Source organism: Bubalus bubalis, chromosome 6 (genome assembly GCF_019923935.1).
Source record: "Bubalus bubalis isolate 160015118507 breed Murrah chromosome 6, NDDB_SH_1, whole genome shotgun sequence".
Taxonomy (NCBI): Eukaryota; Metazoa; Chordata; class Mammalia; order Artiodactyla; family Bovidae; genus Bubalus; species Bubalus bubalis.
The window spans coordinates 1,093,788-1,105,963 of record NC_059162.1 but is presented as its reverse complement, the minus strand read 5'-3'; the positions used below and the strand labels follow the sequence as shown (position 1 = coordinate 1,105,963).

At 42.8% G+C, this 12,176-nt stretch overlaps 1 protein-coding gene across 1 annotated transcript in view; it reads left to right on the top strand.

The window, feature by feature from the left end:
* Positions 1–12,176, top strand: part of MPZL1 (myelin protein zero like 1) — an 80,787-nt gene that overhangs the window by 54,614 nt on the left and 13,997 nt on the right. Inside the window, exons 3-5 of the mRNA XM_006051651.4 lie at positions 6,334–6,547; positions 7,479–7,611; positions 10,060–10,162. Coding sequence (XP_006051713.3) covers positions 6,334–6,547; positions 7,479–7,611; positions 10,060–10,162 — 450 coding nt within the window. The remainder of the gene's footprint in view (positions 1–6,333; positions 6,548–7,478; positions 7,612–10,059; positions 10,163–12,176) is intronic.

Below are 12,176 nucleotides of genomic sequence, written 5' to 3'. Positions count from 1 at the left end.
CTCTCCTTCCCCCACTGTCCGAAAGTCTGTTCTTTATGTTTGTGTCTACTTTGCTGCTCTGCATATAGGATCGTCAGTACTATCTTTTTAGATTCCATATATATGTGTTAATATACAATATTTGTCTTTCTCTTTCTGACTTACTTCACTCTGTATAATAGGCTCTAGGTTCATCCACCTCATTAGAACTGACTCAAATGCATTCTTTCTTATAGCTGAGTAATATTCCATTATGTATATGTACCACAAATTCCTTATGCACTTGTCTTTCAGTGGACATCTAGGTTGCTTCCATGTCCTAGCTGTTGTAAATGGTGCTTCAGTGAACACTGTGGTGCGTGTATCTTTTTCAGTTCTGGTTTCCTTAGGGCATACGCCCAATAGTGGGATTGCTGTGTTATATGGTGGTTTTATTCCTAGTTTTTAAGGAATCTCCATACTGTTTTCCATAGTGGCTATATCAATTTGCATTCCCACCAACAGTGTAAGAGGATTCCCTTTTATCCATATCCTCTCCAGCATTTATTGTTTGTAGACTTTTTGATGATGGCCATACTGACTCATGTCACGATGACCATACTGACTCATGTCACAATGACCTCATGAGATTCTTTACTTCTCCAGTGTGATTAATGATGCATTCTTCTGATTCAGTTCAGTCGCTCAGTCGTGTCCAACTCTTTGCGATCCCATGAATCGCAGCACGCCAGGCCTCCCTGTCCATCACCATCTCCCAGAGTTCACTCAAACTCACATCCATTGAGTTGGTGATGCCATCCAGCCATCTCATACTTTGTCGTCCCCTTTTCCTACTGCCCCCAATCCCTCCCGCCCCCAATCCCTCCCAGCATCAGAGTCTTTTCCAATGAGTCAACTCTTTGCATGAGATGGCCAAAGTACTGGAGTTTCAGCTTTAGCATCATTCCTTCCAAAGAACACCCAGGGCTTCTGAATTAGGCACTTGCTAAATAAGTCAGTGACACTTTAAGGCCCTTTTCTTGCCTCAGACTCTCCAGGAAAAAAAAATAAGTTCAACATCTCTTAAATGCAACTTTTTATCGATATTGTTACAATATTAATATGTCTATCATCTATCATCTATCTACTAGTTTGGGGGTATATACCTGATTTCCAAATCTTTGAGTGGACTTGTGTCCCTCAGGATTTATAAAAAGGGAGACCCTTGGGTGCTGTGCCTTAGAAGGAAGGAAAGATGCGGTAAAGTCAGAGATTACAGATTTAGTTAACTTCCTCATAGGGTCCAGTTAGGTATGATTCTTGGTAAAACAGAGTCCCAGAGTGAGTGAGAGCAGGAACCCATACAAATATAACATGGGAAAACAGAGTCAGAGGCATTCTGTTGCTTCCCGTAAACATGTTATTAATGTGAAACATGTATCCCATAGATACATGTTTATATCATCCTATAGATACAGATTTACCCAGCAGAGTTCAAAGAATTATTTAAATTTGTGATGATTTCCCACTGATATCTTTTGCTAGACTAGAAGTGGGGGACATAATCTATAGAAAGTAAAGCATCATCTAGATGCTCTTTCTTTTGAAGAGCAGTTCTGCTGCTGCTGCTGCTAAGTCGCTTCAGTCGTGTCCAACTCTGTGCGACCCCATAGACGGCAGCCCACCAGGCTCCCCCGTCCCTGGGATTCTCCAGGCAGGAACACTGGAGTGGGTTGCCATTTCCTTCTCCAATGCATGCAAGTGAAAAGTGAAAGGGAAGTCGCTCAGTCGTGTCTGACTCTTCGAGACCCCAGGGACTGCAGCCCACCAGGCTCCTCCATCCAAGGGATTCTCCAGGCAAGAGTACTGGAGTGGGTGCCATCGCCTTCTCATCCTTGTCATGTGGGTCATACATGTTTACATACCCTAAGCCTTAATATTAAGAGCATGCTGGGAACTTTCCCAGTGGTCCAGTGGTTAAGAATCTGTCTTCCAGTGCAGGGGATGAGGGTTGGGTCTCTGGTTGAGGACCTAAGACCCTACATGCCTCGGGACAACTAAACCTGCTGCAGCCTCATGCACATGTAGTTGGCACCACAAAGAGTCCATGCGCCACAACAAAGACCCAGTGCGGCCAAAAAATAAAAGAAGATGCTGTGTTTCTGGTTAATGCTATATTTGAGCTAATCAGTTTATACTTACATACCAATCTGATGATAGTTAATTCCAGAATGTTCAGTTACTGATACAGGATGCTTTAACCCCCAGATGTTGGTGCACAGTTAATAAGATGAGTAGGATACTCATCATTTTTATAGATTTTCAAGAGAAGTAAAATCAAGCCCAAAATACCAAAGATGGCTTTTCTGGTCCATGGAATTAGGGTCCCTGTGTCTAAAACTGAGCTCATCTTTTCTACCCAATGTTCCCTTCTCTGCTAGTTGTTTTTGGGTATTTATTTTCTTCTGATTTTTTGTTTTTTTAATCTTGTGTTTTGTTGGTGGGGTTTTTGTCCTTCCCTCCCCCATCCATAGCGTCTTCCCTTCCACTGCTCACACTCAACCAAGAAATAAGAACATTTGCTGCATCTTCCTACTTTGTAGCTGGCATGTAGATTTTTGTTAACCTTCCTGCTTCTCTGCTCTCCATTACGTGATAAAAACTCTGCCAGGGCTAGTGCAGTAACACCCCTGGCTACTCCTCCACTTTATATCATCCATCTTTCAAGCCACCCCTGCAGTCCACCAGGTGCCTCATCCTAAAACAGTTCTTTCACCTCATCACTGCCCTCCTCAGAATCCTCATGTTTCCCATTGCGAACAGTTCTTGTCTGGAATTCAAAACTCCTCACAATTGGGTTCCAGCCCCACTTATGTTCTCCTATGTGATCTCCTTCAGTCTAGCAAAAAGAACTTTATGCTTTGTTTTTCCACTTCTGAGCTCTTACCATTTAAGTTCTGTCCCGTTTTCACATTCTGATCCCTCTAAATACCTCCTTTGGCCTTCTGGCTTTTTTTTTTTTTTTTTTTTTTGGCCGTGCCACAAGGCATTTGGGATCTTAGTTCCCTGACCAGGGATTAAAACTGTGCCCTCTGCACTGGAAGCGTTGAGTCTTAACCACTGGACCACCAGGGAAGTCCTCCCTGTTTAGCTGTTCTTAAAACTCCCTGCCCACGTTATCTTGGCCTCTCCTGTGAAAGAGTGTGCCTTACTAGAACAGTTTTACTCTTCATTATCTTGAATGGAAGCATTTTAAGGGTAAAGACCTATCTTACACTTTTGATGTCCCTCACCATGTTATCACTGGCTTTTGCTTGATAAATGTTGGTTGATAAGGAGATTTGATTTCCCTGGTGGCTCAGTTGGTAACAAGTCTGCCTGCAATGCAGGAGACCTGCGTTCGATCCCTGGGTTGGGAAGATCCCCTGGAGAAGGAAATGGCAACCCCCTCCAGTGTTCTTGTCTGGAGAATTACATGGACAGAGGAGCCTGGTGGGCTACAGTCCATGGAGTCACAAAGAATCAGATACAGCTGAGTGACTAACTTGCACTTTAAAGGAGGTCTAGTCTCTTTTTTGTATGAGTTTCGTTTTTTGTTTTGTTTTGTTTTTTTTTTTTACCATTTTGTTACTCTTTCTTACTGGTTTGACCAAATCATTATCAATCGCACAGTTCAGCAAACATATACAGTTCCAGTGATGTGCCAAGTGCAGAGAAGCACAGAGACAAATACAGTTTCAGAGGCATCAGGTCTAATGAGGGAGGGGCTGCAGAGACCCAGCAGTGGGAAAGGGTGTAGTGTAGGTTTTCATTACTGTTTCAGAAGTACAGGGCGGGGAATGTCTGTAGATGAGGTAGAAAGGAAAGCAGAGACCAGATGCCAGAAGGACTTGCTTGCTGAGCTAAGAGCTTATGGTTTATTTCCTGGTAAAGAAGAGAGGGTGAAGGGCTTGGGCCAGGCAAGATATGATCAGACTTGAGAGGCATTAAAATAACAGAAATAGCTTAAGCTTTGAAATCAGAGCTGAGTTTGAATTCTGTCTCTTAAGACCTGTGACCTTGAGTAAGTCACTAAGGTTATGAGCCTCACTTTCCTCACTTGCAAAATATCTGGCAGGTGAATCTTACCTTGTAGAGTGGTTATGAGTGTCAGAATGTTATTTTTCAGGTATTTCACATTTCTGTCCATCTTGCAAGCAGAGGCCTTGGCTGCCCTTCTTGTACAGTGACTAGTCTTAGCAGGCAGAGAGGGTGTCTCCTTCTGGAGCGGAAGACAGGCTTGCTTACTGTCCACGATAGTAATATGTCTGCCTTTGGGGCAAAGGTCAGATGGGCTTACTGCCCATTATAAAAGATTGGGGTTGTCCAAGCTTGGGGCTCCTCAGCTATGATGCAGAGCCTCTGTGTGCACAGCATCCACCCTAGTCCCTCTGTGCTGTCCTTATGGACTCTGAGGGGCAGGGGCCACAGATAAAAACATGGTTCTTTGTGTCCAGGTCTTCTAACAGGAGAACAAAGACTTCCCGTAAGTCTTGTGTTTCTGCCAGCATCTGTGAACCTATGGCTGAGTTGCAGAGAGTGTAAAATCTCAGACCCTTCATAGTTCCTGATAAGCATTAGTTTATTTTAAACACAGGGTATATATTTGATAAATTTTTTTCCCAGTAATCATTTAAGCATTATGGAAGATGGATTAGAGGAACTTGAGACCAGTTAAAAGGTCATATAGTCCAAGATAATGAGGACATCGGAGAAGGCAATGGCACCCCACTCCAGTACTCTTGCCTGGAAAATCCCATGAACAGAGGAGCCTGGAAGGCTGCAGTCCATGGGGTCGCTGAGGGTCGGACACGACTGAGCAACTTCACTTTCACTTTTCACTTTCCTGCATTGGAGAAGGAAATGGCAACCCACCCCAGTGTTCTTGCCTGGAGAATCCCAGGGATGGGGGAGCCTGGTGGGCTGCCATCTATGGGGTCACACAGAGTTGGACACGACTGAAGTGACTTAGCAATAGCAATAGCAATGAGGACATAAAATCAGGTAGTATTGGTGGGACTCAAATAGAAGAGAGAAACTTAGGAGATAGAATTGACAGGATTGGGAGACTGACTGAATGGGAAGAAAGACGAATCAGTGATAATTCCAAAACGTATGATTTGGGAGACTGGCATGCTGCTATCAGTCAGGATGTCAGAGGTAGAAGATGGAGTTTGTAGGATAAGGTGGCAAACGGGAGGGTGGGGACAGCTAAGCTAAAGTAAATAGGCGGTTGGATTAGGAGTCTAGAGCTCCAGAGAGTACTATGGAAGAGAGAGATTAAGAAGTTAACAAAATATAGATGGCCGTTAAATCATAGGAATGGGTGAGATTGTACAATGGATGAGATTTCAGCTTCTATAAAAGATTCTGAAAATGTTGTGTTTGGATTGCTAGTACAGCTCAGTGGTTCACTAATGCTGATTGCCGTCCCCAACCCTACAATTTCCCCATCGGTGAATAAGAACAAAGACATCAGGCCTCCAGCAGAGCTGTGTAGATTGGAGCCACATATGAAAATAGATCCCCACCCTCCAGGCCTGACCTTATTTTCAGGGGACTGGGTTTGAGAAAGTTACTTTGAGAAATGAGTTCCTTTAGTAAAAGCAGGTCTGCAGAGAGAATGAGACTGCAAAGAAGAAAGGGCTAAAGGCTGAACCTGCAAAGGCAGACGAGGCTCTCTTGGGTTGTCTGGGCTGTGTTCCTTTCACATATCAATGACTTTTCTATAGGAAACACGTAAGTAAAATGGGGTAACCCACCAGATTAACTGATCTGTGATATTTTGGCTTCTTTTTCTTGATGCCTTCGTGTATCTTAATGGTAAGCTTTGTGAATTAAGGCTGAAACTTTTGGATTCACTGGGCTCAATCCTGGTGTCCATCAGAGCATTGGCTTTGAAGAATCAGGTGGTCCTGACTTTGAATCTACCACCTGTTATCATTGTGACCTCAGGCAAATGGCTTCTTTGAGTCTCAATCTCCTTATTTATACAAATATGGCTGGTAATTGCTATATCACAGGAGTATTGAGAGGATTAGAGACAGTGTACAAGTTTATTTCTTCAACTGAAAGAGGGTTGGGCTCCATGATTTCTAAACCCCTGTCTGGCTTGGGTTCCAAGGCTTGAGATTTGCATTTCTTTTATCATCACATCTTGATGATGTGGCATTTCTTTCTGGATGTGGTCTTTTTTCCATGTACTTGCTCCACAATCTTGATTGGAGCTCCTCAAATGAAGTCTTTTTTAGAAAGAACCCTTCACAGTATGCCTGTACTAGAGTTTAGAACTTCTGCCTTTGAGAATAGCTCATGTGTTCTTTTTTCTAATTGCAGTTTTTCCACTACTCCCAAGGGCAAGTGTATGCTGGGAATTATCCACCATTTAAGGACAGAATCAGCTGGGCTGGAGACCTTGACAAGAAAGATGCATCAATCAACATAGAAAATATGCAGTTTATTCACAATGGCACCTACATCTGTGATGTCAAAAACCCTCCTGACATTGTTGTCCAGCCAGGACACATTAGGCTCTATGTTGTAGAGAAAGGTACTTCCTTGAATATTTTTGCAGTAGTGATACAATCCCCTTAAGAGTTATGTTTCAGGATGTGTTTGAAAGGGGTATTTCTGCTATACAGTTATGATCTCTGTTTCCATGAACTGTGGCTCTACGAAACATCTGTGGGGGTCAGGGAACTCCTTCCAACTGGAGTGTTCAATTTCTCCATTTATATACCTGCTGTCTGGAGCATATGGATCAGATTCCTGGAGTATGAATTTTTCATTGTTAGTTAGAAGTAAGACCAGATTCATTATAGTTACATGTGGTGGGTAGTGGGAAAGGAGATTAGTATTGTTTTAATATTCTGACTTCCCTGGTGGCTCAGACAGTAAAGCATCTGCCTGCAATGCAGGACACCTGGGATCGATCCCTGGGTCAGGAAGATCCTCTGGAGAAGGCAGTGGCAACCCACTCCAGTACTCTTGCCTGGGAAATCCCATGGATGGAGGAGCCTGGTAGGCTACAGTCCATGGGGTCGCAAAGAGTCAGACACGACTCAGTGACTTCACACACAATATTCTCCGGGAGAAAGCTTTAACACTGGCAGAAACAGTATAGCTATTTCTTCACCTTTTTTTGGAGAATAAGCCAGGAAATGCAGGTTCTGGATCTCATTTTGAGACAAAGTCTGCTTTGTTGGAGGATAGATTGAGGTAAATTCACATACCCAGCTTTTCTTTGAGTTAGAGCATTGAGAGGGATTACATATATATAAATGTGTTGAGTTCTGAAGCTCATTCTTTATCAGTTAATGTTCATATGTCACCAGTTAGGTATTAGAATATCATAATTTGGATAATAAAAGATTGTGTGGTAATTGCTAAAGGAAGACACTTGTTTATTAACTTAATACAATTTCATTTCTTCTCTCTATAGCGATGTACCTTAAACATATTTTGTTGTTCTTTCTCTCTAGAGATTTTGCCTGCATTTCCAGTTTGGGTAGTGGTGGGTATAGTTACTGCCGTGGTCCTAGGTCTCACTCTGCTTATCACCATGATTCTGGCTGTCCTCTATAGAAGGAGAAACTCTAAACGGGATTATGCTGGGTAAGAAGCTCTGCTTTCGAGGGGAAAGTTGGAGGGAAGGAGTCAAAATTTGTGAAAACTTCTATATGTTGTATGGAAAAAGAATGGTGAAGAATTAGCTGCTGTTAACTTTCACGTCGGAACTGAGCTTTCTCCTTAGAAAGTGTTTTGTGTGGGCAAGCAGAAATCAATGGACTGCCCTTAAACGTGCAATGTGATGCTAATACCTGTTTCAGATTCTTTCTTAGGTTTGCTGAAGTGGACTGCTCTGTAGTCTGTGCTCTCTGAGTACCTTCCACTCTGAGATTAGTATTATTAAGCCACAGATCTCTTGCTCCAGTATGAGTTTACTTTGATCTCTTGGTAATAATCTTACAAGGCTCTTCTTTTCAAATAGGTAAATGTAATAATCATAACAATGCCTGGGGAGAGTGTGCTGGTAAATGACTCCTACCTGACGTGATGATGCAGGACTTTTCCTGTTTGTAGTTTTAAAAGTAGTTTATGACTTGTTCTTGAATGCATGGCTAGACTCATTCAAGGGGGATAATAAGAGTTGAACACCAAAATACACCACCATTAAAGAAAAGTAGACTTTCTTTTTGTTTGTGGCTTCTCAAAGATAACACATTTGAGCAGAGGATGTGTGTCTAATTGAAGGACCCTCTCTTTTTACCACTCCAGCTGGACAGCTAGCCCATAAAAGCTCTGTAGAACTTGTGTGGTAAGACTGAGAGTGAGGCTGGGTTTCAGCTGATGGAGCACGGGCTGCATCCCAAGTGCATGAAGGGACTATGATCTGAGAGGGTTGCATGCCCTGAACTCCTTGGTTGGTGGATGGTAGGACCTCTCTCTTTGGGCTCTGCTGCTTTACTTTTTAGGAGTGCTGTGTTTTAAGGAGTTTGAGTGTTCAAATTCAGATATCACTTGCTTGGAATGTTTCTGTTTTGCTGACTGTACTCGCTGCCTTGCATGGTGAGTAATTTATGATGAAACATAACCAGAACATTGGTTTTCAACATGAAAATAATCCAGGTGGAGACATGCCAATCTTGGTTCATGCTTTTGGGTTAATGAAAGCACAGGAAAGTGTGCCTTAGAATCTTGCATGGCATCATGAATGCTGCTGTTCTTCTTACTTGTTTTTTTTCCCTCCTCTCCTGCCTTTTCTACCTTGGTGTGCCAAGATCAGATCCTGCTTATCTTCCACTTCTTAAGAAAAGCTGACATAGACAACACTTTGGGACTATAACAGGGCTGGGTCTCCTCTTCCACTCCCACTAGACACATGGTAACCAATCACACTGGCTGTTGCTGTTAATATTCCTGTGTGTGTATTCAGCCCATCTCCCTTGTTGACAACTAACCATCTATCTCTGAGCTAACCCAACAGCTATCATGGTTTGTCTACAAATATGTCCTGTGTCTGTATTAGAAACATGTTGAGTGTACCATCCCAGTGAAATTGGGTTGTCAGGTTTTATGGTCATCTGAACATATATGTTCTTCATGTAAGATGCCTCTGTGTGTGTGTGTGTTATTTTTTTTTTAATACTTATTATTACTGAGTTAGACCCTCTTTGTGTTAGAATACTCAAACCATTTTGGTTTGGGGTATATAGCCTCCTGGTTCAGAGAAAGCACAGTTTGCAGAATGCTTTTATGATTTGATCTTAATAACAACACTTTAAGTGCTTCTCTCCACACTTCTAAGATTTTTTAAAAGTACATTATAAAGGATTTAAGCTCTGCTGAAAACACATCCCATCAAGGACTCTGTAATGAGTTACCTCTTGGCATCAATTCTCCCTGGTTTATTTATGAGATAGGCCTTGCTGTTGAAAACCCCCTGTGCCCCTGAAAAAGTTCAGCCCATGTGATGTGGCATTCCACAGTTTCTTATCATCCATGACTTCCTGGATTTTCTTTGATTTGGTTGTGGAATTGGTGGGGAAACAAACAATGGGGACCCAGGGAATTGAAGGTATGAGATGAGCCAAGACTACAAGCCTGGATCTGTATCTGTCATTTTGGAAGCACATTCAGAAGAGGTTTGCCTTTGATGATCACAAAAGTGAATAGCTATCAAGAAGGTATAGCTTGCTCCTTTAAACCTGTATGCCAAAGGAGGATTGATAACAGGGGAAAAAGCCAAAGCAGCCAAAGGATAAATGTATATTATAGCCAGAATCCTATTCAGCAGGTATCATTGTTGTAAACTGGGACAAAGTGGTCATCCCACATTGGTTTCTTTTCCTCCCCTGGAGTAGCATCACTGACTTGGAAGAATTAGTGTCAGGGATAAAAATTAGTTTCAAGAAATGTGATTGTTTTGATACTCATTGTTTTGTTGAGTTTTGTTTTTATATATCTGCTATTTCATCTGTCATCACTTGCATTTCTATATTTTATGTTTCCATTTTAATTTTTTTTTTTTTACATTTGTTCTCCAAATTGCCAACTTATCAGCTGCAATACATCAGAGAATGTGTCACCAGTTAAGCAGGTTTCACGGAAGTCTCCCTCCGACACAGAGGGTCTAGTAAAGAGCCTGCCTTCTGGATCTCACCAGGTAACAGCTGATTGCGGTCTGCCCCCTGTACCATGCGCTGCAGTTTGGTGCTGTGTCGTGTTCTGGGATGCGGAAAAGAATAATACTGAGCTGTGAGAGAGTGAAACAGACAGAGCAGGAGAAGCAGAGAAGAATGTAGGGGTTGGTTTAGGAGGAACACAAGAAAGTATGTGGAAAAGAATCTGACTTGAGTAAAGGTTTCCACCAAACCACCACTAACAGATTGGCTCAAGCAAAATTAGGAGATGAATGTCAGATGTAAACACTTCTTCCCTAATTGCTCAAAGAATTAAAGCTGGTGAACTAGATTCTATATTGAGGTGTACCTTAAGCCATGAAATTCACAGGAGTAAGTTGATTTTGGTATTGATAATAAAACAGAAAAGTTATTTTGTATGAATTCTTTAGGATTCGGAGAAGGCAATGGCAGCCCACTCCAGTACTCTTGCCTGAAAAATCCCATGGACGGAGGAGCCTGGTAGGCTGCAGTCCATGGGGTCGCTAAGAGTCGGACATGACTGAGCGACTTCACTTTCACTTTTCACTTTCATGCATTGGAGAGGGAAATGGCAACCCACTCCAGTGTTCTTGCCTGGAGAATCCCAGGGACGGGGGAGCCTGGTGGGCTGCCGTCTATGGGGTCGCACAGAGTCGGACACGACTGAAGCGACTTAGCAGCAGCCGCAGCAAGCAGTTACTTGTATAATTAGTAGGCTTGATGAACAGGAAAGTCTGGTTTCTGCTTTTTGTAGGAAGTACAGAGAAGAAATAGCTTTTATTTGGAACTTAGCATGGAATCTAGCATTGTGGTTAATATTGTGTCTTGTCCATGCTGATGTAACTATAATTGTGGCTGGGGCAGAAATTCCAGAGCTTAGTACTGATTCTGTTCTTCTGGGATAGAAAGTGTCAGAAGGAATGTGGCCAGTTATAACTTTGCTCTGAGGAGGAGGGATTAGGGGGTGGATTTAAGAGGAAGTAAAGAAAAGAATAACAGTGTTTTGTGGAAGAATTACCCCACAGTCGTAGTCTGCAGTAGTCATATGTGGTGAGGACACGGAGGCCTTGTGATGTTAAATTATTAAAAGCACAGAGCAGTTAGCAACAGAATTGGGGCTCGAACCTTAGATTTCTAGGCAGCGTATATTCTTTCACAGCATCAGGACCTTACTGATTCCTAGTCTGTCTGTTCATCTCTCTCATTCTTTTTATCTGTGTGTCTTTCTGTCTCTCTCTCTCAGTTTACATAGTATGCCTCAGATACCTAATTTACTAATTTGGATTGTGAATAGAAATAAGGTTGTGAATAAAGGCATTAAAGTTACAGGTAGACATTATACCTAAAGAAGCCCTGGAAACTTTTTCTTCTGCCCTTGAAATGCTGTAGAAGTTGTTCTATTGAAAACAAACTGGGGGTAGGGGAAGAAAGAAAGAATTCTCTACACTGGGAGACAGGCTGTGCAGTACCATGATTCCTGAGAGATGGGACTAAGGGCAGCCCTGTGATCGTCCCGGCTTCCTCCGGGCATCTCCCAGACTGCAGTACTGCGGGGAAGCAGAAACGGCTCAGCTGTCCCACTGAGCTGGGGAGGCCAGGGTGGCTAGGATTTACGAGACACCGTGCCAGAGAAGAAGAAACAGTGTAGAGAGAAGACGCGACAGGTCCCCTTGAGCCTTTGCTAAATACAGATTTGTGGATGTGTGGGCGACAGGTCCTGGTGGCCAGAGAAGAGCTGCCTGGAAAGCAGTAGGTTGTACAGTGCCCTGAAACTTACCCAGGACTGGAAATAGTTTGTGTTCTCAAACGCAGAGTGGAGAGAACTCATTATGTACAGGGTATTGGTTGGAGTTCTCAGAATGGTCACACCTTAGTGGCATAAGTTGCATCCAACTCTGTGATGCCATGGACTATAGCCCTCTAGGCTCCTCTGTCCATGGGATTTCCAAGGCAAGAATACTGGAGTAGGGGAAAAAAAATACTGCAGTGGGTTGTCACTTCCTTCTCCGGGGAATC